The sequence below is a fragment of the Felis catus genome, chromosome X (assembly GCF_018350175.1).
Source record: "Felis catus isolate Fca126 chromosome X, F.catus_Fca126_mat1.0, whole genome shotgun sequence".
NCBI lineage: Eukaryota > Metazoa > Chordata > Mammalia > Carnivora > Felidae > Felis > Felis catus.
The window spans coordinates 85,872,501-85,900,322 of record NC_058386.1 but is presented as its reverse complement, the minus strand read 5'-3'; the positions used below and the strand labels follow the sequence as shown (position 1 = coordinate 85,900,322).

Sequence of the window (27,822 nt, the reverse complement as noted above, 5' to 3'; positions counted from 1 at the left end):
ATCTGAAGCTTATACAATTTAGATGGCTTTCTTTTAAAATAATACAAAATCAATCATGAAAGTGAATATTTATTTAGAATGATAATGTATAACATGTGTTAAACTTATGACAACTACAATAGGCAAAAATTCCAAATTATAATATATGTGTGTGTGTATAATTTTTTTTACAGAAACACTACTTTGGAGGCTGCACAATCTGAAGTATGATAAAGTGACAATCCAAAGTGAAAGGTATAATAGTTTTATTGCAAATCAAAACATGAAACATTTGTAACTTTTACATAAACATGTGGCCATGTGAACACATAACAAAAACCCAAGAATGGTATGTGTCTCACTCAGTAAAAACGCAGACAGGTAAACGTTAAGCCTTTAGCATTTATTTTTACATCTATTTTTAAAAATAAAGCAGCTCTCCTAATATTTATTCTCACTAAAGTCTTGTTTCAAGTTAGAATAAACAATTCATTGGCTTCAAACTTTAACTTTTAATTGTATATTTTAAATCATATTCAGATAACTGTCAATTTTGGCCAAATGAAGGCTTTTTCTGTGACTCATTTCCAAATTCACAGATTCTAGTCCATCTACTCTTTCTAGTAGCCTGGAATAACATACCAGTTGGCATTTATACTATTGGAACCAACTAGAACTATTTTACGAATAAGCCAGATGCTGAAGATTGGTTGGTTTGAAACAAATGACTGTATATTCAGAGATACAAGACTCAGAACAAAGTGCTTGCATTTCTATAGTTTATATCAAATTAGATGGGCTTTTAAGCAGTCAGTCCGGATTCATTCATCTAGAGTAGCCAGACCATGAATACAATGACTCTATCTGCCTTTCACATGTGATCAGATGGCTATATTAAGATACAGTCTCACTGTTAATAATGAAGACAGCCAAAAGGCAAGAAACCATTCAACTATTGAATAAAAGACACTCCATAAATGGAATTTCAGGGAAACATAAAATGAACAATCCTGTTCAAGGCTGCCAAAATTATTTTCTGCATGCTGAGATGTTATTCACACACAGAAAGACTGCATGCAGGTAATCTATTTACTTTATTTTTGAATTCCAGACTGTTATCTTGCAAAAGCAATTGCAGTTAGTTATAGTATATAGCAAAGCATCTCTCTATCTTTGGTTCCACGTCTCAGAGATATTTTTTTCCAAAAATAAATAGGCATGGCAGGAAAAATAATTCAACTAGCTTAAGAGAAAACCCAATATTTTATAAAAAATTAAGCAAAAAATATATGTGATGTTCTTTAGACTTTTTTCTAATTATCTCTGTTAATATCTAACACCAGTACAATTTTAATATTAAAATGATTGTGCACACTGTATTTAACTATACAGCATAGACACAAAAATGTCAAAAAACAAAACAGTACCTTCCCTTAAAAATAATTTAGGAATTATGCATTCTAAAAATGTATGGGAAAGTAGAACTGCTGATATATGTTAGTAAAATTGACTTTGAAGAAGTGTAAGAAAAGAAAACAAAAATGTAGTAATAGTCACAAATCCTAGAGATCTAAAAAAAAAAGTGAATACATTACCCAAACTTTCTCATTTCTGGAAAATATATGTTAGAATTCCTCAGCGACTTTTTAAAACTAATATGTATGTAATTTTTCTGTTATGGTTGGGATTCTCAAGAGATTTAATGAGACTCATTTGTTAATGGTTTCCGTCTCTTTTCAAATAAGATTTTTGCATCAAATAATTCTCTTTCCCTGTATCCTAGGGATGGTCCCTTTAGATACTTTGCTTCAGCTGCCTTGTAATCTAATCCATCAACAGCAGAAATTGAACAAATGATAGCTTCTGGCAGAAGAACTTCCAGGATAAATTTAATTTTATCATCTCTTATCACAGTCAGCATTCTTTCATCTATTTGTTTGTAGACTTCTTGTAAATATTTCACCACCTCATCCAACTGATCTTCATCCTCAAAGTATGTTTCAATACAGGGAGTGAACCTATTTGCGTTCAAAAATGATTTCAGCCACCTGGATCCTTTTGTGCCTTTTAAAATGGCTAGAAGATGGTTCTCTGTTCCCTTTGCATTCACAATGAAGTCCACTAAGTTCTTGTTGGCTCGGTCCCGAGCAGCCTTCATTCGGTCAGGAAGAATTTTCTGGAAGGACATTTTCTTGGTCTGGGAAGTCACAACCATCTGTTCCACAGGATTCTCATTATGCAGCTTAGGAAATAAGTTCCTGAAGGTATCCTGTTTGATTACTTTCCTAATCGGATAACTAATATCAGCAGCATAATACTCAAGGAAAGAGCCTGCAAAAGAACCACAACCTAGTCTTACTCTGTAGTCACAAATCAGCGAGATGCACCAGTCAATACTTTCACTGTATTCTTCTCTGGCTTTATCCACTAGTGCTTGTTTCTCTTTACAATCAAATTTCTTTAATCTTCTAAAAGGCACCCTAATACCTCTCTTTTCAGGATTCATATTTGCCTCAACAAAAAGCACACTTGCTTTTCTCTCCTTTCGCCTGATGCTCTTCACCACTGCTGGCCAAAATGGATATTTTTGATATTTAAACCAGACTATCATTCCTGTTTCAAATGAACGAGGCTCATAATTAAAAACAAAGCGTGGAAGTTCTTCATCTTCCTCATTCTCATCTACTATGGAAGTATCAATAGGATTTAGATGCACTGACTTATCAGAAGCTTGAAGGTCTTCTCCAAGTTCTTCAAAATCCAGTCTCTGAGGATTTCTTTCATTATTCACAAGAAGGAGTGAATAATCCAGGACGTTGTTAGAGGCACTAAATGAAACTTGACATTCCCATGAACAATGCCTGGGGGATGTCACAGCACTTGCTTCTGATTCTACAGTTTGATTCTGGCTGGTATCTGAGCACGGATTTGAAGGGCCCTCTCCAGGATCTTCAATATTCTCTGAGAAGGAAGAGCATTCAGAGGAAATAGCCTGGGTCTCTGGGCAAATGTCCTGTGCCTCCTCTTTCAAAGCTTTGGGCACAGTGAGTGTATCTAATGGCAAAGTTGGAGTGAACTTTTCATCTTTAACACATACATCCTCCTCTTTGATTGTGGAATGCAAAGGCATAACTGTTGAGATATCAATCTCTTTCTTGCTTTCCTTTTCATCATCATCTTCTGAAAGTGAAGGAAATCTCTGGCACCAGCTGGAGTTTTCTGATGACTTTGTTTCCATTTCACTTGGAAGAGTATCAATGGTTGCATGCACCTGTGATTTATCATCATACAGGGAATCATTATTCTCTAATGATACTAACGAGGATGTTGCATTTTTACTTTCCTCAAGACATTCTGATAAGTCTCCTTCATGCTTCCGGTACTTTTTATGAGGGGGTGAATCAGAAAGTTTTTGTGGATCATTTTGAGACAGAGTAGTGGTTTCTTTGTCATATGAACTGCTTGCTTGACTCAAATATATTCTTTCATTCAGAATATCCAGTGCCACTTTTAATGACCTTTCATAGGCTGTTTCCGCTCTAGGTGGAGTGCTGACTTCTGACTGTGCTGCTAGTGAGGAGGCAATGGCTTCAATTTGAGATTTATTTAGAATCTTTGTTTCCGTGCTTTCCACTTTAATTTTTTCATCTAGTGAGAGTATTTGAACTTCTAGGGAAAATGCCTTTTTTCGTTTACTGTTTGATGAAGTCTCATATCCAGACAAAACTTTTGCCGGCCATAACTGGTCTTTCCAGTTGCACAGGACATACTCGGCATCCATTATGATTTATATACGTGTGCCAAGAGGTTATTATCAGAGATTGAGGTGTCTGGCTATTCTTGACTCTGCTAAGACAGTTTCAACCAAAAGCAATACTCTGATCAAAGCCTCTTTTGTGTTAGAACTACAAAGGATATACAGCTTGTGTCACCTGTTCTTCTCCAGCTGAATTTCTCAAGGATGCTTGAACATGTTGTTTGAATGGGACAATATGGAGGATACTAGAATAAGTCAAAGGAAAAGAAGAAAGGTATCAGCAAGTTTTTGCCCAAGTAGAGGTGGGCAATTGCAAACAGAGAAGTAAAAGAAAGAACAATGCTCAATGGGGTATCAATTGGGAGGAGAAAAAAGCAACATAATGTAAGATGGGGGACAAGAATTGGAGAAATGTTTTTATAATATCTCAAATTCAAAAACTTGCCCTTATTACTACACATGATTATTAAGGAGTAAATTTGTATACATAATGGCAGAGGTGGAAGAGGTTGCAGTGATATGTCAGGGAGTCTATGTTATTAGATGCTTTGGGACTTAGGTGTCCCCTAATGTTTTACCTAGGCCAGTGGGACTCTAAACTATGCACGCATCAGAATAATTTGGAGCACTTGATAAAACTACATTTCTAGCTCCTATCCCGAGAGTTATATTCAGAGGGTCTAGATAGGACCCAACATTTTATATTTCTAAAAAGTTCTCAAGTGATTCTAATGCTTCTGGTCCACGAACTCCTTGAGAAGCACTGTTCTAGATGAACAAACAGCTTTATAATTTTTAAGCTGTAAACAAATGCTTCTCTGTTCACCCAAAGCAGGCAGACAAAGATAATAGGATTATGTATTTCCTGGACTCAGACAACATACAATGACCTTGTTAAAAGCATGAACTTAGGAGGCAGAGATTCAGAATGACTGCTATGTTCACTTATTAGGATAGTTATCAAGGATTTCTTGAGAGTCAGGTAGCTGACTAGGACCTCATAGTAGAAATCTTAATAGCCTTTTGCATAATTTTTTCATAGTGGTTAAACACATGAGATTCTTTCCCCAAACTGGAAACTCTGATACTTAATTATGAAATGTTATGGCTATAGAACAGGGAGCAAAATAAATTATACCTCATATGCTCAAACAAACATAATTTTAATATGAAATGTGGGTTTTAATTTAAAATGGTATTGTTGCAGAGCAGGAAGCAACATGAATTACACCACATGTTCTCAACATATTTTTAATGTGAAATGTTTCATGAAATGGAAAGTGCCTTACCCAACTTGTGACTTGTGAAGGGTGTGGCCCTATGATCTGGTTGTCTCCATTCGTACTCTAAAAGGAGGGAAGCTGTCCAAAAAGAGACAAGCCAATTAAATGGAAAAGGCATAAAGAAACTTCCCTACCAAAACTTTAGCAGGCATGTCATTCTGAAACACAGAAATGGGATGAAATCTCATCTATGACATAGATACCATGTTTATTTTCCTTCTTGTTCTTATTATTTAAATACACTCTCTGTGATACAATTATGCTATTTGGTTCATGCTGAAATAATCTCTCAGGAAAACTGTAAGGTAGGGATAAGAGAGAAGGGAAGTAACAACTACCTTGTGTCTATTATGAGCCAGACTATAGACCTTTGTTTGAATCTTCACATCGATCAGCATGTGTATTTTTCCTTCTTTAAATATATAATTTTCTCAACAGAATTTTGATTACACTCGATATACTGTATCATAGTTCACTAATACAAATATGTGTCATTGTTCTGTTTGCCTACTTCAAAAAATGGTTGCCTGGATAAATTCAGGAAACCTGGCAAGTGCCATCTTGTGACCAAAACCAGAACTGCAGCCTCCTGGAGAAGTACAGACAAGGCCTCAATCACTATCAGATCCTTCTCATGAGAGAAGGGTGGGAACTGCATTTAGCCAGCCAGGAGCCTTCCCAGGTTTCTATAATTTTTGTTATAAGCTCAAGGATTTTATTGTATAGAATTATAACAGGATTATAATGTCTTCAACTATAATATTTCTGGTTGTAAAAATATCCAGAAGCAAACTTAAAAGATACAAAAAGATATATGCAAAATAAAGTACAGCTCTATACAAATATTCACTAGGAATATTTTCTCTTTCCAGAATTTTTACATGTATAAATGAATGCATATAATTTCAAACCAACTTCAGATCTCAAGAGCAGAGTTTGAACATCATTCTACATAAATTATTTTCCACATATTTCATGAATTACTTAAAATGATATTTTTCCCACATTTGCAACATTTTATGTTAGTATTTTCTCTTATGATGTAAATATTTTAAATAGAGAGCAGTAAAGCTAGCTCTGTATCTCCAACTACGCAAATAATCCCATTAATACTGTGGCAGACACATTTTCCGTGATTTGGTTGCAAGTCCTGTAGTAGCATACACATGTGTCACTAACATACATATTTAATTTTAAGTGAAGTCATATGATAAATGCTATGATCTAATTTGGTTTTCTCACTTCATACCATTTATTTCTCAGACATTTCAAATCACCAGATGTAGGAGTTCATGTTTCTATTCTCCAGATACATAGTACACCATGCTTTGTAACAATTTTAAAAACTGTTTATAGAAATAAACCACTGTATCTCACTCTTAGATCACAGCCCTGCTGACCACAGTCATATCTGTGGTCTGGAAGAATTAGCTGCAAGGAGAACATATGCAAGTCTGTAGCCTGTAACACAGCAACCAGGTTACATGTTTGATCAGGTCTAGACAAATTTCCACTATTGGCAAAAAAAGGGGGGGTATGTTTGCATGTCTGCATGTATCTATGAATGCTTGCTTATGTGTTTGAAACAAAATAGGCATGTTGCTTCAGCTTTATTTTTCTTTCCTGATTATAAAAATAATCATGGCAACAAATGTGACAATAAATTTCATATTAAAAAAATAAAATAAAATTTTCTAAATTTTGAAAAAAAAATAATCATGGGAAAACCTACTCTAAAGATGCTGAAATACACGAAAAAAATAACATTAATATAGTAACCTGACCACCCAGAAATGCTAACATGGGAGTTTATTTTCTCCCAGGTTTTGTTTCTACTCACACATATATACATGCATATATATGTGCAAATGTCTTCACTCAGCTACATACATGCTCCCCTTTCCATATTCATGTACATATGACAAATACATAGTATTTCTATATGGTAATCAATTCACAGGAGTATTTCCCCCAAGTTGTTAAATATTTTTATCTATCATTTTTGTGTGTAACTTAATAACTGCTTAAAAATTCAAACAGTAACAGAATGTCTAACAATATAAACAAGTGATGCCAAGTCAATAAATTAGCATGAACGGCCATGTTGCACAGAGGCCTTAATATAGAGGCTGTAATCTGATCACCCCTTCTCTTACTGGAGACTTTTAAAGCATTGGGAGATACAACATTTCCAAAGGATTAAATCCTTCAAAACACCAGCAATTCTCTGAAAAGCACATACCTTTCCCACCACTCCAAGACCACCCTCCTTGTTTTTCTCATCTCTACTCCAGGGCCCTGAGAAGTCCCTAGAAAATAATTAGCTTTAAGACAGCCATTACCTTGAAGCTTCTTGTCAGCTGCAGACTGGTGAAATGCAGCTCCTCCCCCAAGACTGGCCAGGCACAGCTCACTTCCAAGCTTCTCAGAGAATTCTCCGCCCAGTCCCTGTGATGGGGATGACAGAGGCACCTCCCTGAATCAGAGAAGGGAGAATTGCCAAGTTAAACTAGTGAAGTATGAAAGGGTAAAATGTTTTTTTTCCCAAAGAACTTTAAAGTGGAATAGCAACAAGTGCCTGTTTAATTTCCACTCAACTCTGAGAACGTGAAATTTTTGGATAAAAAGAGGTTAGCAAACCACTTTACTAAAACACAAAAATCTAGTTTAAAATATTCCTAACATATTTTTTTTCCTTGCCTTCTTTGGTACCTTACCTTTGCAGGTAAATTTTACAGCCCAGCTGTTAAACCTCCAATAAAATAGCTCATTAGGGGTCTTGACTGGGAATGCACTAAAAGTGTACCTTATTTTAGAGAGATTGCTTTATATATTTTTTTCTTTTTCCGTGACACGGTAAATCTCTCCTTTTATTGTTTTTCTATTAAATGCTTTAGAAAAGTTTCAGAGAATTCTTCACAAACATGGATATTTCTGACTAAAGGCTGAGAATCACTGGTTTTGCAGGAAAGTACCCATTTCACATACCCTCATCAATATTGGAAATTCCTTCTTTTATTTTGTTGGTATTTTTCACTCAGGCAATTCAATGTGGGGATAATTAATTTATAAAAATTTACATGTCTTTGTATGTCTGAAATGTATTTTGTTGTTTTTTTTTTAAATTTTTTTAAATGTTTGTTTATTTTTGAGAGAGAGAAAGATAGGGTATGAGAGGGCAGAGAGAGAGGGAGACACAGAATTAGAAGCAGGGTCCAGGCTCTGAGCTGTCATCACAGAGCCTGATGTGAGTCTAGAATTCACAAGCTGTGAGACCGTGACCTGAGCTGAAGTCAGACGCTTAACCAACTGAGCCACCCAGGTACCCTTGAAAGGTATTTTGTAAATTTTATTCATTAAAATTTTCCTGTGTTAAATTTAAATTTAGATTTCCTGATTTAACTTAGAAAGCCAATTTTCAATATCATTAGTGATAATTTGGGGATGAAGATATTTAAGGATGACATGTTTTATTTGGCCACTCTATCATGTAATATATAACATATATATTATAAAAATTTACCATTATATAAGGATTAACATTGGAACAGTAAGTATCAATAAATTAATGAAGGTCATCTCTAGACTGGTATATTATTGGGGGCTCTAACAATTAGAGTATGTAATGTTCTGTATATAAACAACCCCTAAATCTCAGAGGCTCAGCCACAGAAGTTTATTTTCCTGATGTCAAAATAAAATGCAAGCCATCATGTTGCTATTATAGGGAGGGAGCTCTATTCCAAGGAGTCATTAAGAGACTCAAACTTCTTCCACCCTATGGCTATACCATCTTCTTTAGCCTTGAAGTCCTCAACTGCATTTTTTTGCATCTGGCTAGCAATCTTATAAAGAGGGAGGCTGGAGAATACCGTGGCAGGTTTTAGGGACAGGTCTAGCAAACATCACTGCTAGTCACAGTCAACTAGCTAGAACTGCCATAGAGCCTCGGGGAGGCAGTCTCCCTGTGACCCAAGAGAAAAGTGAAATGGAGTTTGGTGAGCCCCTTAGCATTCTCTCTGCCAAAGTTTTGAAAGTTTTCCCTTTCAATCTTTTATAGATTTCCTTTATTGTTTAATGCTTTTTTTGTTTACAACCACGTATCATAGTTATAATGACTGCGTCAGAAACTTCTAGTTGCTCGCCCAAAATCCACTGTTTCCATTTGTCCTCATTAGCAGAACCCCAGTCGCATTCAGGGTACAGTGTAAACTCTTAAAATACTACTTTTTCCAGACTCTCTTACTGTACAAGCCATGGTCATATGATGGAATTTCTTGCCAAAGAATGTAAGCAGAAATACTTGTAAAGATTCTAGAGAAGGTACTTCCAGATGGAGTAAACAGCCAACTTGGGCTTTTTTCACTTTCCTTCTTTCTCTTGCTTCCCCCCTAGAATTTGACCATGGTGGAATTCAGACAGTCATTCTGGACCAAGTGATGTAGAAAAAAGATGAAACTCACTAGGGATGGAAGATCCTGAACCCCTCAATAATGGGGCCAGCTCATTCCTGTAACTTAATGACACAATAAACTTCTATCTTATGTAAATCACTGTGTTTTCCAGTCTCTCTTTCTAGTAGCAGAACAAAACAGTTGATCTTGTAATCACTAACAAAAATAATATCATTTTTATTACAGAATTAATACTTTTCAAAGCTTTCAAGGTATTACTATATAATGTAAAGAGATTCCACTATATATTTTATAAATGAAATATTTATTATCCTTTCTTCTCATTTCACATGTTTAGAAAAAAACAAATGCAAATAAAGTATGGCCATTACATCAAAACTATACTTTCTTTCATTTGTCTATTTTCTATATTGCACATGAATCAAGAAATGCTACATTACCTTACCATTTTCCAAACAAAATGCAAAGGAAAAGATTAATTCCTTGGATAATATTTTATGTTTTATTGTTCTATATAGCAGGAGGTGGAAAGGAATGATAACCAATAATAAAAAAGCTATTATTACTACTATTATTATAATGAAGGTATATAATAATTATGAATATAATAATATTTAATACCTGTTCCCAGCACTCAACATATTATCTCATTTAATAATCAGATGGTTATTTCATGGAGAGTCCCATAACTAACTCATTCTGCACAACAGTAGTATTATTCATAATAACGACAAAAATTGGGGTGCAAGGTAGCTCAGTCAGTTAAGCATCTGACTCTTGATTTTCCCTCAGGTCATGATCTCACCATTTGTGAGACTGAGCCCCGCATCGGGTCCTGCACTGACACCGTGGAGCCTGCTTGGGATTCTTTCTCACCTTCTCTCTCTGCCCCTCCCTCTCACTCTCTCTTTCTCAAAAACAAATAAATAAACATTTAAAAAAATGATAAAAATTATAGAAGCCAGAAGTGTTTCTTACCATGTGCCAGGTGTTCTACCAGGTGCTCTGTATACACTATCTCTCTTAATTCTCATAAAATCTTGTTAGGTGGGTGTTATGAGTATTCCCATTTTGTAGATAAGGCTTTAGAGAGGTTAATGAATGTTTACAAGGATATCTAGAGAGCATGTGGTGCATGGAATTTTAATCCAGGTACTTTAAGTCTAGAGTCCATGCTCTTAATCACTAAGATACACTGTACTTACCCCACTGCAAATGGAAAAGTGCTCTATAAATGTGCCTGGATGAACAGGTGAATTAGTTAATGTTGAAATAATTATGTATGGGGAGTTGACAGAACCTCTTGATAAGTATAGAGAGAACCTGTGACTTGTTTCTAATCAATAGAATTTGGCAAAAGTGATGGGATGTCACTCACTCCCATAATTATATTAGGTTATTTTGGAAGTTGAAGTTTTAAAAAGTACCATGTATAATATCATCAAAAACCAGGAAACACTAAGATAGAACAAATCTAACAAATACGTGCACAATTTGTATGCTGAAGACTTCAAAACACTGATGAAAGATATTAAAGAAGAACCTAAATAAATGAATATGTCATGTTCATTGACTAAGTATTTTTAGGATGTAACTTCTCCCCAAACCTATCAATAGAATCATTATAATCTCAACCAAAATCCCAGCAGAATTTTTTTTTTTTGTAGAAATTGGAAAGTTATCTCTATACATAGAAAAGCAATGGAACTAGAATAGGCAGACCATTTTTGGGAAGGAAATATGAAATTTGAAGACTCATGCTATTTGATTTTAAGATTACAGCAATCAAGTATATTATTAATTAGTTATCAATTATTAATTATTATAGTGTACTATTAACATTAAATAGACACATAGATAAATAGAACACAAATATATCAGCAAATATGGTCAACAGATTTTTGACAATGGTAATAAATGGAGAAATGATGGTCTTTTAAACAAATAGTGCTGGAAAAATTGGACATCATATGCAAAAATATTCATCTTGACCCCTTATCTATGACCATATACAAAAATGAACTCAAAATGAATTACTGACCTAAATGTAAAAGCAAAAACTATAAAACTTCTAGTAGAAAACAAAGTAGAAAACCTTTGAGGCCTTCATTTAAACAAAGATTTATTAAAACATAAAAAGCATGCACCATAAAAAATTTGATAAATTGGACTTGAAAACTTCTGCTTTTAGAAAAATAAGATGAAAATCCACAGGAGGATATATTTGCATAACACATATCTAATAAAGAACATTTATTCAGCATATAGAAGAAACTCTTATAATTTAACAATAAGATTAACAACCCAATAAAAAATGGACAATTTAAATATGACCATCATCAAAGAAGATATATGAATATCAAGTGAACACATTGAAAGATGCTCAACACTATTAACAGTTAAGGATATGCAAGTAAAATCACAATAAGACATCACTGTATAAGAATGGCTAATATTAAAAAGAGAAAAATCCTGACAGTATCAATTGCTGGCAATGATGCAGAGCCACTAGAACTCATACACTGCTGGTGAAAATACAAGATATCACAGTTACTTTAGAAAACAGTATGGCAGTTTCTAACATAGTTAGACACACATTTGCCATATAACCCAGAATCCCACTCCTAGGTATTTACCCAAGAGAAATAAAAACTTATATACACACAGAGATCTGTTCTGGAATGTTTATAACAACTTTAATCATAATCACCCCAAATTATAAACCTACTGGTGAGTAGATACACAAATTGTAGATATTAGAACACTTCTAAGCTATGATAACAAATTACTGATACAAACATCAACATGGGTAAATATCAGAAACATCATGCTAAGTAAAAGAATCCAGACTAAAAAAAAACTATGTATTATATGGCTGCATTTATAAGACATTTTTGAAAATATAAAACTATAAGGACAGAAATTAGATCAGTGGTCACCAGGAATTAGAGTATTGATTACAATGGGGCAAGAGGGAACAATTTGGAATTATAGTAATGAAATATAGCCTGACTGTATTCATCATTACATGACTACAGATCTTTGTGAAAACTCATCAAACTATACACTTAAAAGTCTTTAAGTCTATGTAAATTACACCTCAATAAATCTGAGCCTTAAAAAAGGCATTCAAAATCAGAATATGACCTATATAGGAAGACTGGATTTTACTGTGTAAGTAATGGGGATACATACAAGAGTTTGATATTCATTAGATGTTAGTTAACACACGACAAATGTCAAGAATCCAGATGACATCGTCACCTTACAGTTTGTAAACTTATCCTCATTGGCAGAGCTTTTAACTAAACTGAAGTTCTCACATAACCACTCAACTATGTGAATGGAAGGAAAAGAAGCAGTAAAAGCCAAAGTGTTATAATCTGGAGACAGAGATCCGGATAAGAAGTATGCCCCTCAATGAGAAAATATAAGCCAAATAATATACAAGAGAAAGAATGGTTATAGAATAAACAAATAGCAACACTCGTAAAAAACCATGAGGGGGCCATGAGCACTGGTAAAGCAAGGAATTGCAGATACTACAAGGAATTTGCAGATATACAAAATATTGAATAGGCACAAACAAATAATGGACACTGGCTATAAACAAAGTTAAAATCTTATTATTAACGTTCACTGGCTGAATGTGAGCCCACCTGAAGAGGAGGAACATTAGAAGAAAATTTACTAAGAATGAACATCTCAGGTAAGAAAAAAGGCTAGCCAGATAGTGCATCCCTGCCAGAGCCAAAGGGACTCCATAATCTCTGGTCAAGTGTATGTGACCATGACAGGGAAAAAAGGAAAAAAAAAACAGTGACTCAGGGGTCACAAGAAGATAAACCTGCCACGTCTGGAGATTTTGTATTCCCCAGATAATGCTAAAACCTACAAAGTGCTAACATTTGAAGCTGCTAGGAAATTAAGATTCAGGATGATGAAATGGGAAATATATTAAAAGAAATAAAATAAAGCAAAGGTTGATGAGGACCTCACAACTTCATCATTATAGCACATATCAAACAAAGCTTTCCTACACTTTGAAGTAGAGAGACTCAGCTATGTTCTTCTTAGGATTAACAAGCAAAGAGAAAGAACTGTATGGGATCTACCTTGGGGAACTTAAAAAAGGAATCCCCTTCCTGTTCTCTCCCCTCCACACTCCATTATTCTCAGAGACATCCATAGGGAAAGATCCAGGCTGAACCAAAATTATTTCTTGTTACCACTCTTAATAAATGTACTTATCAGTTTTATCAGTTTTTCAGACATATGACAGACTATTAAAAGATACAATGTCTAAATATCAGAGTTTCTCAGATAAGCATTACAGTAAAGTTGTTACGTGTTAGAAGTTTTCAAATAGATAAACAGACATGGGTTTGGGACCAGGTTCTAACTTTACTACCTGACTGGAGGGGCAACTGGTACTACTAGATATCAAAATATATTACAAGGAGGGGTGCCTGGGTGGCTCAGTTGGTTAGGTGTCTGATTCAGCTCAGGTCATGATCTTGTGGTTTGTGAGTTCAAGCCCCGCATCAAGCTCTGTGCTGACAGCTCAGAGCCTGGAGCCTGCTTCGGATTCTGTATCTCCCTCTCTCTCTGCCCTTTCCCTACTTGCTCTCTGTCTCTGCCTCTCAAAAATGAGTAAACATTAAAAAAATTTTAAAGATAGAAAAATACATTACAAGGAAAAATAATTTGTAAAAGTTCAGTAACAGTCTAAGTGTGCATAGCAAGGCTATGAACATAAGAAAGGGAAAATAAACAGAGTTCAAAATGAATCACTGAAGATCTGAATCTGTGTGTGATTGACTGGTACATCTGGATATAGATTAGAAATCTGAATCATTTATAAAAATCCTTAGGTCATTGGGCTATGTTTGACTGCCTAGGTAGCCACAAAAACAGTGATTTTAGAGGTCTCTATTGCCTTAGAACTACTAAATAGTTTTCTCATTCAGTACTAATACATATCCTGCTGAAAACTTTGTTAGGAAGCTTGAATTCGAATTCGAATTCGAATTTGTAATTTTGAATGGGAGATAATAAGAAAATATTTACTTAGAAAGCAAAGAGAAAAGAAAATAAGCAAAAGGATTTCTTCTGTCAAAGAAGGAAGGTAGAAAATGAAAATGGAGAGGACATACAAAAAGACGAATAAATACCTGACACCAAAAAAAACCCATATTGTGGTTGGGGAAAAGTATTTGAAAATTCAAAAAAAGTTCTATAATTCTCCACTATGTAATACTTATTGTAGCTATTACATATAAAATATGAATGAGTATGTGTATGGTAGGGGATGGGGGGTGTTGGGGAATGTGTCAGGGAGACCATTTCTATTATTGGATATTTTGATACTTTGGGGCCTCTTGAGGTTAATTCTAGGGTAATCTTAAGTTCTTAAAGTTGCCAGTGCTGTTCTATCTACCCAAGGCAGTCAGACGGATACTGCGGTTTGTACAGCACCATGACCTCATTAAGAAGATGAGCTTAGGAGTTAGATATTTTGAGAGGCTGCCATAGCTACCTACTGAATAGGGTAGTTCTCAAGGATTTCTTGAGAGTCAGACAGTTGGCAGAGACCTGAAAGTCTTCCATAAGTACACTTCCATTTGTATAATTTCTTCATAGGAGTTTAACATATTTAATTCTTTCCTAACACTAGAATCTCTGACTTATAATTTAAAATGCTATGGCTAGTGAGCCAGAATAAAAATAAAGTGTGCTGCATATTCTCAACTTAACCATGTTTTAACATGAAATGAGAAGAGTCTTACCCAATGTCACGTGGATCATGGAGGATCTGGTCCTGTAATCTGGTTGTCTTGATTCTCACTCCAGTTGCTTGTCCAGCAGAGCCATCTCCCTGCTCAGCACTTCTGAGGTTACACTGTGTTTCTGGGATTCAACTGAAATCACATGCAGATTCCCCAGGTCATGCACATCTTTTATATTAACCTACACTGTTCAAAAGTAGACAGGGAATCAAACCAATTAAATGGAAAAGGTGTGGGGAGCCTGGGTGGCTCAGTCGGTTAAGCCTCTGACTTTGGCTCAGGTCATGATCTCACAGCTTATGGAGTCAAGCCACTTGTCAGGCTCTGTGGTGACAGCTCAGAGCCTGGAGCCTGCTTCAAATTCTGTGTCTCCCTCTCTCTCTCTGCCCCTCCCCTGCTCACGCTCTGTCTCTCTCTCGCTCTCAAAAATAAATAAACATTACAAAAATATAAAGGGCGCCTGTGTGGCTCAGTCCATTAAGTGTCGGACTTCAGCCCAGGTCATGATTTCATGGTTTGTGAGTTCGAACCCCACATTAGTCTCTACTGACAGCACAGAGCCCGCTTTGGATCTTCTGTCTCCCTCTCTCTCTCTCTCAAAAATAAAATAAACATTAAATTTTTTTTAAAAATGGAAAAGGTGTAAAGAAACTTCCCTACCACAATTTTAGCAGGTGTGTCATTCTGAAAAACAGGAATGAGACAAAATCTCATCTATGATATAGATGTCATGCTTATATTCTTTTGTTGTTCTTATTTGAAATGTTCTCTGTGCATTTCAGTTGTTATTTGGTTCATACTGACATCATCTTTATCAGTAAAAGGTGAGGTGAGGACAGAAGAGTAGGGAAATAACAATTGCCTTGTGTCTTCTATAGGCCAAATTCTATGTAGTTACTTTTAAAAAGAGTGCTTTCTGGTTGAGTTCTCACATCAGTCTTCATGTGGAGTTTTTTCTTCTAGACACATACGGGTTTTTTTCAATAGAACTATAATCACATTCTACATGCCATCTCATAGTTTACTAATACAAAATGCGCTTCACGGCTTTGTCTCCACACTTCATAAAAACAGTTGCCTGGAAAAAATTTGGAAAATCTGGCAAGCGCCATCTTGTGACCAGTACCAGAACTGCACTGTCTTACTGCCAGATCCTTTTGGAAGGGTGGAAACTACATGCTGCCAAGCCAGCAGTTTTCTCAGGCTTCTAGAATATACCATGCTTAAATTTAGAGTTTTGTTATGCATTATGCAAAAACTGGAATGCTAATGTCTACTTCCAATGGTCTGATAAAAAATTGCATACTTAATGAAAATTGAAAAGATGTGATTTATAAAAAGAAAGTATAATTCTAGAAAAATAATATTATTGTTTCCTGAATATTTTTCCATAATATTTATTTAAAAATATACCGGAATGCATATGATTTCAGACCAGCTTTTTTATCATGCTCAAGTGCATGGTTTGAAAGTTTTCCCGTATCAGTAAGTATTTTCAATGTGATTTTTTAATGACTTGCTTCAAATGTAATTTCCCCCTAATTTATAAGATTTTACTTCAAACTTTTTTCCTGTTACTATTAAAAAATGAATAACCATGTATTAAGGATTATTTTTACGTAGAGATAGTAAAGACTGTCCTATGTCTACAACCACACAATCCCATTAGCAGCTGGCCTTATATTTTGGGGGATTTTGTTATACATGTTGTATTAAGGCAGTCCTTTATCTTTAAATGACATAATACAGTGCTTGCCATTCTGTAATTTCCAGTTTTCACTTCATATTACTTCTCAGACATTTTTTCAAATCATCACATGTTCATACTTCCATTTGTCAGCTATATACCATTCAACTGTATGGATGCACCATGCCACATCATATTTTTAAAACTGCTCATAGAAATAAGCCAAATCCCCTGTCCCACTAATAAACTTAAAAGATATAGAAAAATGGTTCTTGCTGACCACAGCCATACCTGTGGCCTGAAAGAATGAGTTGCAAGGAGGACACACAGGCAGGGTGGTAGCCAACACAGCAACCAGGCTACGCGCTTGATCAGGTCCAGGAAAATCTCCACTATCGGCAAAAGACAAGGAGGGGGTATGTTTGCATGTCTGTTGTTGTGTCTGTGAACATTTATGTGTCTGAAACCAGACAGGTACAGCGTTTCAGCTTTATGTTGCTCCTCTAAATATAAAAATAATCATGGAACAAAATAATTCTAAAAATGCTGAAACCAAATAAAAATGTATTTTGAAATCCCCAGTAATCTAAACACTTCAGAGATGCTGACTGTTAGCATGGGAGTCTAGCTCTCTCTTTAATGAAAATGCATATATTTTTCACAAGTGTTATCACTCAACAGTATATATGAATCTCTTCCACATTCGATTGTGTACATTTATATTTGTGTTTGTATGTGCCAATCACTTTTTATGTTTACATTTTTCTCAGTTACTTTTTGTGTAGAATAATAAATGTTTACATCAAAATATAATTAAAATCTAACAAAAATAGAAACATGCATGCCACGTAAAAAATTAACATGAACAGCATGCCTCACTGAATTTAGAATTTAGAAGCTGTAATCTGATCGTTCATTCCCACACTGTGGACTTCAAAAAATATCGAGAAACTAAATTTTCATGGGATTGATTCTGTCACACTAACAGCAATTTTCCCCAAATCATAGTGCATTCCCACCTCCCCCAGGCAACAATGTTTGTTTTTTTTCACCGTAACACCAAAGCCCGAAAAAATTCCCAGTAAATAACTAGCTTTAAGACAGCCATTACCTTGAAGCTTCTTGTCAGCTGCAGCCTCCTGAAATGCAGCCCCTCCCCCAAGACTGGCCAGGCACAGCTCAGTTCCAAGCTTCTCAGAGAATGCTCCACCCCCTCCCTGTGATGGGGGAAGTAGGGGGGCTTTCCCTCAATTAGAGGGAGGAGAATCGCCAAGTTAACTGAAATTCACTTAAAGGGGAAAAACGTTCATTTTTAAAAGACTTGAAAGTGAAATGACAACACGTGTCTCTTTAATAACCATTCAAACCACAGGTAAGGTGATTTCCTGAAAAGAAGTAGCAAATCCTTTTATCATAAAATAAAGACCCAGTTAAAATAGCTCTTGCATATTTTTCTTGCCTTTTTTGGCACCTTATTTCTATAAGATTTTAAGACCCCGCTGGTGACTGTCCATAAAAAAGAGCTTTTAGATCCTTGTTTGTGATCGCAGTGAATCAATACATTATTTTGTGAAGAATTAATTGTCTACAGTTTTGGCTCTGGGACATAATATGTCTTTGTCTCATTTATCCTTCAGAATATCTTCTAGTTTTTTTCAAGTACAGTCATTGCTAAACATAAAACATCAACCAAAATCCTTAGAGAAAAGATATATGTCTCTGAATATACTGAAATTTAAAAATATGGTAAAAACACAATAAACCAAAGTTGAAAACAGAAGAACAAACTTGAGAGAACCATTTTCAATTAAAAAAAATTTCTAAAGTAGCGCTTCCAAATTAATAAGAAATAAACAGCAAAATGGGGGCTCCTGGGTGCCTCAGTCAGTTGAGTGTCCCACTTCAGCTCAGGGCATGATCTTGTGGTTTGTGAGTTCGGGCCCCAGATCTGGCTCTGTGCTGACAGTTCAGAGCCTGGAGCCTGCTTTGGATTCTGTGTCTCCCCCTCTGTCTTCCCCTCCCATGCTCATGCTCTGTCTCCCTCTGTCTCTCAATAATGAATAAACATTAAAAAATTAAGAAAAATAAGAAATAAACAGCAAAATGAAAAAAAAAAGAGCAAAGGATACAAACAGGCAGTTCACAATATTCTGAGGGAATAGTTCTTCCCTGCTCCTAATATTTACTTGCTCTAATCAAGCACAAGTAATTCAACTACAGGTATCTCTGTCCTTCTTGTATGGTTGCAAGCTTCTAGGCTGTTTGTTAGATTTGTTTAAATGTGGTGGTTGGGGCACCTGGGTGGGTCAGTCAGTTGTGTTCAACTTTGGCTCAGGTTATGATCTTGCAGTTCCTAAGTCTGAGCCCTGTGTCAGGCTCTGTGCTGACAGCTCAGAGCCTGGAGCCTGCTTTGGATTCTGTGTCTCCCTCTGTCTCTGCCCCTCCCCGGCTTGTACTCTGTCTCTCTCTTTCAAAAATAAACATTAAAAAAAAATTTAAATGTGGTGTTATAAGGGCCACTGGATTTTCACAATAATCAATGCCCTGCAACTTATCTTCCCCATTGTACAAAGCTGACATTTTGGCTCCCATCTGCAAATTTATTTGTTTTATATCAATTTGCTCAATTTGTTCAGTGGAGAAAAGAAAGTGCTATTCATGGGCCTTCCCCAAACCCAAACATTCAAAATAAAAATTAAAACTGGGCAAAACATGGAAGATACTCATCTTCCCTAATCACCAAAGAGATGCAAACAAAAACAGAAATGAGATTTTTCTACCTAATTTAAATCACAAAAACGCAAGGAAATGATACAATGGACAGTTGACCAGAAAATTAGGAAATGGGCACTCTTACCCATGTGCAAGGTCATGAAGTTGGAAAGAGGTCAAAACAAAATTAAAGCCAAAGTCTACCTGACTTCCAAACAAAAGGATCTTCTCTACAAGTATTCCCTGCCTCCTGGGCTTGGAATCCTGACTCTTTGGTAGAACCAAGGATGATGTCATTTACCTTCAGATTGTGAAGAAATTGGCAAATGTAGCCCCAGAGTGAGCATTGCTTAATCTCATGTCCCTTCTGGTAAACACGTTGGTGAACTACAACCATTTTCAGTAGCTACCATACTTATATATAAACTCTCCATCTTTTACATACATCCACATTCCCACACAAATTTAAAAATATTTTTCTGCACTATGTTTTTGCACTGACCATATCTGCATGATAGCATTCACTTGGCCACGTAGTAGGTAGGACATATCTCTTTTGTGTTTCAGAGCCTGGCAATACCTTTCCCTTAAGATATAGCAGGGACTGGAAATCATTTGTTAGGTAGAGAAATGCCCCAGTTCATTCCACCCTCATTTTACATTTGTCAACTCCTTGTGCTTTTGTTGTTTGCAGATTCTAGTTCAATATTAGAAAATCATTTTTCTATCTGCTTTTATTGAGATTTTGTGTTTATAAAATATTCAAGAAATTAAGGTTTAAATTTAGATTTTTAACTTAGAGGTGTTGTTTCCCAGGAGGTGCAAAAACCTACACACTGCCAGTGGATCATTCAGAGGGTTCGTTCTCTTAAGATAATGTTATGCCAAGTTTAAAAACAAAAAAATTATAAAACATAAGTAAAGTTGGTGAGATCCTCACAACCCTATCCATTACCACAGTGAACAAGTAAACACAATTCCTGCCTCCTGCCACCTCTGACTATTAAAGTGACAGAAACAGAACTGCAGTATGACACAGCTCTTCCTGTAATTAGCAAACAAGAGAAAGAAAACTGTCTGCACTGGGGACTCTGAAGAAAGAAGAAGCCATCATTCTTCCAGAGACACATAACAGCAGTGTTAGGCTGGGTCAAAATTATTCTGCTAACCAATCTGAATAAAGGACATCAAGGGCTGTTTGGTGAGGAGATACGGATTTTTGTTGGCAGAATCCAATGCCTAGCATTTAAGAATTTGTCATGGAGGCATTATGACAGAGTTACGTTTCTGAAGGGTTCAAACAGGCAGGCAGGCAGACAGTTTTGGGTTTGAGACCTGTATTAATTCAGTGGAGAGAAAAATATCAAATCCTTGGCAACTATGCTAAGTTGTCATCTCCCCATATTAGACAACATAGTTAAGAAAGATGCATGATGGCACAAAAACAGACACATAGACCAATGGAACAGAATAGAAACCCCAGAACTAGACCCACAAACGTATGGCCAACTCATCTTTGACAAAGCAGGAAAGAACATCCAATGGAAAAAAGACAGCCTCTTTAACAAATGGTGCTGGGAGAACTGGACAGCAACATGCAGAAGGTTGAAACTAGACCACTTTCTCACACCATTCACAAAAATAAACTCCAAATGGATAAAGGACCTAAATGTGAGACAGGAAACCATCAAAACCTTAGAGGAGAAAGCAGGAAAAGACCTCTCTGACCTCAGCCGTAGCAATCTCTTACTCGACACATCCCCAAAGGCAAGGGAATTAAAAGCAAAAGTGAATTACTGGGACCTTATGAAGATAAAAAGCTTCTGCACAGCAAAGGAAACAACCAACAAAACTAAAAGGCAACCAACGGAATGGGAAAAGATATTCGCAAATGACATATCGGACAAAGGGCTAGTATCCAAAATCTATAAAGAGCTCACCAAACTCCACACCCGAAAAACAAATAACCCAGTGAAGAAATGGGCAGAAAACATGAATAGACACTTCTCTAAAGAAGACATCCGGATGGCCAACAGGCACATGAAAAGATGTTCAGCGTCGCTCCTTATCAGGGAAATACAAATCAAAACCACATTCAGATATCACCTCATGCCAGTCAGAGTGGCCAAAATGAACAAATCAGGAGACTATAGATGCTGGAGAGGATGTGGAGAAACGGGAACCCTCTTGCACTGTTGGTGGGAATGCAAATTGGTGCAGCCGCTCTGGAAAGCAGTGTGGAGGTTCCTCAGAAAATTAAAAATAGACCTACCCTATGACCCAGCAATAGCACTGCTAGGGATTTATCCAAGGGATACAGGAGTACTGATGCATAGGGGCACTTGCACCCCAATGTTCATAGCAGCACTCTCAACAATAGCCAAATGATGGAAAGAGCCTAAATGTCCATCAACTGATGAATGGATAAAGAAATTGTGGTTTATATACACAATGGAGTACTACATGGCAATGAGAAAAAATGAAATATGGCCTTTTGTAGCAACGTGGATGGAACTGGAGAGTGTGATGCCAAGTGAAATAAGCCATACACAGAAAGACAGATACCATATGGTTTCACTCTTATGTGGATCCTGAGAAACTTAACAGGAACCCATGGGGGAGGGGAAGGAAAAAAACAAAAAGAGGTTAGAGTGGGAGAGAGCCAAAGCATAAGAGACTGTTAAAAACTGAGAACAAACTGAGGGTTGATGGGGGGTGGGAGGGAGGAGAGGGTGGGTGATGGGTATTGAGGAGGGCACCTTTTGGGATGAGCACTGGGTGTTGTATGGAAACCAATTTGTCAATAAATTTCATATATATAAAAAAAGAAAGATGCATGAGTCACACGTTATCTCTGATATTAACCTACATTGTCTAAATATTAAATCACATTTAATGTTAGAATAAAAAAGAGTTTATTACCTGTATAAGTGAGTAGAAAGAGACAGATGAGACAGGAAGTATGGGAAAGGGGGTAAAAGATGTCCTAACGTAATCACAGAGAAACTGAATTTGCACATGTTCAATTAATGCATCTGACAAGAAGTCAATCAAAAGATACACTATATGCTGGGAAAATCCTTACATCAGTGATCTAGTTTTAGCTACCTGGTTTTCTAGAAAAGCAGTGTTTTTAAAGAACCCTTAACTCTTCTTACTAGGGCTAGTAAATGGTTCTCACGTGCTGTAGCCTCTTATCCTTCTGAAACTTCAAAAAATAGCCTGAATAAACTGTTTTCAATGGGTGACAACTGAATTAGATTAAAACATAGTAGAAAAGAAAAGGGATCAAATAAAAGTTTACTTTGCTAAGCAGAAAGAACATGGAAAATTAGGATGAAGATAACATAAAAATCAGAAGAATAAGTAGTGAGTATCAGTGGAGGTCAGAGATATGGAACACATTTTGGGGGAGAGGAACAAAAACAGAAGAAGTATTATGGTAACAAACCCAATATGCTATTTTTATTATTTCTAATGTAATATAAGAAGGGAACGTATGTGGGAGAGGCTCTGGCAGCAGAGCCAGAGAGGCATCTCTCTGGCATCCAGAGAGGCTCTGGATAATTTGGGCCTTTTGGACCCCACTGGGTTATCATGAGGGAAAGCTTGGCTTTATGTTTCCTAAGCTTCGAGTGCTGCCCCATCTGTCCAAAGCAACCAAAGATCTCACAGACACAGATAGGAGGGTTCAGTACCAACCTCACTAAAAGCATGACTTTAGGAGTCAGATTCATGATGGCTGCTGAGAAAGAATTAAATGTTAAACCACTATAAGATACTATTCAGGAGACTATACAGATACCTATTTAAGGAAGGTCATAAGACCTTAAGCAGGTTTTAAGAAATCTTTGTACCTATGTTATCTAGGATGTGGTGATGACAACCTAAAATAGTGGTGAAAGAATAGAGAGTCAGGCCATTGGCTGAAACCTCAGGTAGATACCTGAATAGACACTTGCACAATTTTCCTCACAGTGGTTTGACACATGAGATTTCCCCCCCCAAATGAGAAACTTTGACTCTTAATTACAGAATAGGGAAGAATATTAATTGTACCTCTAATTCTCAACCTAATGTAATTTTAATATGAAATGTGGCTTGTAATTTAAAATGCTATGGCTAGAAAGCAGGAAGCAAAATGAATTACATTCCAAGTTCTCAACATGTTTTTAACATGAAATATTTCATGAAATGGGGAAAGCTTTACCCAGTATCTCATAAATTATGGGAAGGCTGGTCCTGTGATCTTCTTGTCTTGATTCTTACTCCAACTGCTTGTCCGGCAGAGCCTTCTCCCTGCTCAGCACTTCTAAGGTTGCACTGTCTTTCTAGGGCTCAACTGAGATCACATGCAGATTTTCCAAGTCATGTGCATCTTTGATATTAACCTACTCTGTCCAAAAAGAGAGAGGGAATCAAACCAATTAAATGGAAAAGGCATAAAGAAACTTCGCTACCAAAACTTTAGCAGATGTGTTATTCTGAAGCACAGAAATGAAGTGAAGTTTCATCTGTGATGAAGATGCTATGTTCATTACCCGTTTTGTTGTTATTTGAAATGCTCTCTGTGATACAATTGCTATTTGGTTCATGCTAAAATAAGCTCTCTCATGAAAAGTATGATTTGGGGACAGGAAAGAAGGGACATAACAATTGCCTGTGTCTTTCACATCCAAACCTGTATAGCTACTTTTTTTTTAATGCTTTCTGTTTGAATTCTAACATCAGTCCTAGTATGGATGCTTTTTCTGTTATACATGTGAAAATTTTCAATGGAACTACAATAAAATTCTATGTACTGTTTCATAATCTGCTGATGAAAAATATGTTTCATTGCTTTGTTCATCCACTTCATAAAAATGGGTGCCTGGAGAAAAATTAGGACACCTAGCAAGTGCCATCTTGTGACTGTAAACAGAACTGCAGATACCCTGGTCCTTTGTGGGGAAGAGTGGGACCTACAGTTATGCAGACAGTGGCCTTAGGCTTCTATACGTTTTCATTCTTTCTCTTTTATATATATATGTAATATATATATACACACAATTTAAGAATTGTGTTAGACAAAAATGGAATCATAATTCCTCATTTTAATGGCTTTTATTATAATATCTCTCATGCATTATTGTAGTTCTTACTTCATCTTTTAGTTTTTCAAAGAAAGCAAATCCCCACCACAATGATCAAAATATAACGGTTTGCTCTATATATTTCTAGATTTTTTTCTACAGATATTTATAAATGTGTATTTTTTTAAACAAGAATGTATTTTATCATCTCTCCACATCAATAAATATTTTCTGCATTATCTTGCCATTCCACTTTCCCTTGGGATAAGTAGGAATTACTTTTAAACAAGTTGTCTATATTTCTAAAATTTTATCTCATTTTCTCATAATGAAAATTATTTCAGGTTACTATTTTCAAAATAAGGTTAAGAATTTTTTTTTAATGTTTTTATTTAGTTTTGAGACAGAGAGAGACAGAGCATGAGCAGGGGAGGGGCAGAGAGAGAGGGAGGCACAGAATCCAGGTTCTGAGCTGTCAGCACAGAGCCTGACACGGGGCTCGAACTCACAGACTGTGAGATCATGACCTGAGCTGAAGTTGGATGCTTAACCGACTGAGCCACCCAGGTGCCCCTCAAAGTAAGATTTTTTTAATGGAGAAATATTATATATAGAAGATTGAAGTGTGCTGTCTGTGCAACTAAACCTATATCCCCAATTAATAAAGTAGCATGCATATTTACAGATTTTTCTGGCATATATTGTATTAACATAATATAGGCCATTCTGCAATTTGCCTATTTTTGGAATATATCATGGACACTTTTTCTTATTATTGCATTTAGCTCACTGCATTAGCTTCTTCTTTTTACAGCTGCATAGTACTCAACATTATGGATGTACTATCCCATGTAACTATTCTATAATATGTTTTAAGCATTTTTTGAATTATTTCTCAAGAGTACATGAAAATAAAAATAAATACCTTCTGCTTGAACCCAAGTCTGGATTGTAGTCTAAATATCTGAACTGCAAGAAAATCCAAGCAAACAGATAACCAGCCTTCTCAGATACACCTCCAGATAAAGACAATGGAGTTTGCGTGGTATCTATTTAAATAACGGTAACAAAATGGATTTTCCTTTTCAGCTCCATTATGTATTTCCAAAAAAATCTAAAGGTACATAAAATCTAAAGAAGAAAATACACACCATCATTACTTCAACCACTGAGACGTTTACTGCTTACATTTGGGTCTAATCCCTTTGATTATTTCCCTCATCATACATGTTCTAGAATGTACTATCTGAGATTACATTTATTCACCCATATATTTGAATATCTTTCCATGTTTATGCACACACACACACACACACACACACATTTTGAGGAAGATAATTTTCTCCCCCATGTTTTAAAATTCTTTTTTTTATGCTGACATAAGTATTACATGCTAAGTGAAATGTGGAAGGAAGAAGTGGAAAATTTCCTCTTTTTTTCCTCCAGACATCCTTTATTACTAGACATAGTGTTTGTTGTGTTTTATTATGTTAATATATGTCCGTTATTCCTTAGCTTATGATTTTTCAGGTATTTTTCAGATTATAGCAAATAAAGGAATACATCATTCTTTTGATAGGTAGAGATGTAGACAAAGATGGTCTTCTAAACATCCATAAAAAGGCAATTCTTTTAAGGCATTGAGTATCCCTTGACAAATAACCAAACTCCTAATTTTCAGAAGTATTTAAATCTGTACACTTATACATTACTTCAGATTATTACCATACAAACTCCACCACAACAGTAAGATTTGTTAGAAATACAATACAACCAAAGTAATATAAAAAGCCAACAACCCCAACTAACTTAATTTTTCATTTGGGATTATCACAATCTTTTTTCACAAGAAGAAAGATTAATTTCTCAACTTTTGTTTCATCATTTATCTCCTGTTACCACTGCTTTTTGTTTCAAACCTAAAATGCCTTATTCAGAAGTTAGCTTTGGCAACCTCATGAACTATTTTTCCTGCAGGTGTAATCTGATCACCACCTCCCCCACTTTCAAAATGTGGGCTTTTAAAATATCTGGAGGAATACAAAATCCAGATATCAATTCCCTCACAGAAACAACGACTCCCACGAAAAGACACCCCTTTCCCTTTACTCCAAACCAGCAGTCCCTTCTTTTCTCACCTTTACTCGGAAGTTTCCAGAAATCTCCGAAAATAACTAGCTTTTACGACAGCCATTACCTCCAAGCTTCTCTTCAGCGGAAGCCTCCAAGTCTGTATGTTAATACGGCTCCTCCCCCAAGACTGGCCAGGCACAGCTCACATCCAAGCTTCTAGAGAATGCTCCGCCCCCTCCCTGTGATGGAGAAAGCAGGAGGTGCTTCCTTCACTTAGAGGGAGGAGAATCACAAGTTAAACAGAAATACAGTTAAAAGGAAGAACTTACCCTTTTAAAGAATTTTGAAGTGTAATGGCAACATGTCTGTTCAGTTTCCATTCAAACCCCTAGGGTGGGTGATTTCCTGAAAACAAAAAAGAAAAAAAAGAAAAGAAGTAGAGGTAGCAAATTTCTTTTTCCTCTAATAAAGATGCAGTTAAAGATTTCCTCACGTTTTTTCCAGGCCTTCTCTTATACTTTATCTCTGGTAAATTTGAAACCTGCTAGTCAAGCTCCACTACAAAAGCATGCTAAGTGTCTTGATGGGGATTTTAATGAATGAATACTTTATTTTAGGTAGAATTAATTATTTAAAATTTTGAATCTGAACCTGGGACATAATATGTATCTCTTTTCACTTAGATCTAATACTTCCTTCCTTAAGTCACTTCTAAACAAAAATCCTGAAACAAAATCTAGCTATACTCAAATTGAAAAAAAATAACCATATGTGTCAATAGTAAAATCACAATAAACGAAAGTAAAAAATCAACCACAAACTTAGAATGCTTTTCAATCCATATGATTGGATAAACAAAAATATCCCTAAACTAGTTCTTATATTTCATTGAGAAAGAAATGAACAGTAGGGTAGAGAAACTGGCAAAGGACACAAACAATTCACAAGGTTCTTCCCTACTCCTGATATATATTTCCCTGTGAAGAAAGCACAAGTAGTGCAGTTAGAAGGTTTTGCTTCTAGAGTAAACAGGCCTCTAGGCTGATGGATAGTTT

At 35.9% G+C, this 27,822-nt stretch overlaps 1 protein-coding gene across 8 annotated transcripts; it reads right to left on the bottom strand.

The window, feature by feature from the left end:
- Positions 1–228: 228 nt before the first annotated feature.
- PWWP3B (PWWP domain containing 3B) lies at positions 229–26,966 on the bottom strand. 8 transcript variants are annotated; one of them, XM_023248912.2, is made up of 9 exons: positions 26,833–26,929; positions 25,620–25,825; positions 23,833–24,018; positions 18,022–18,198; positions 17,202–17,302; positions 15,224–15,355; positions 7,362–7,495; positions 5,026–5,097; positions 229–3,981 (listed from the first exon to the last, which is right to left on the bottom strand). In XM_023248912.2, the coding sequence occupies exon 9, from the start codon at positions 3,758–3,760 to the stop codon at positions 1,679–1,681; it is 2,082 nt and encodes a 693-aa protein (XP_023104680.1). In that variant the 5' UTR covers positions 3,761–3,981; positions 5,026–5,097; positions 7,362–7,495; positions 15,224–15,355; positions 17,202–17,302; positions 18,022–18,198; positions 23,833–24,018; positions 25,620–25,825; positions 26,833–26,929; the 3' UTR covers positions 229–1,678. The 8 variants fall into 8 exon arrangements, with proteins under 8 accessions (XP_023104680.1, XP_023104678.1, XP_023104679.1 ...); XM_023248910.2 differs by lacking the exon at positions 25,620–25,825 and having other exon boundaries at positions 23,833–24,013; positions 26,833–26,966; XM_023248911.2 differs by lacking the exon at positions 25,620–25,825 and having other exon boundaries at positions 26,833–26,948.
- Positions 26,967–27,822: the final 856 nt, after the last annotated feature.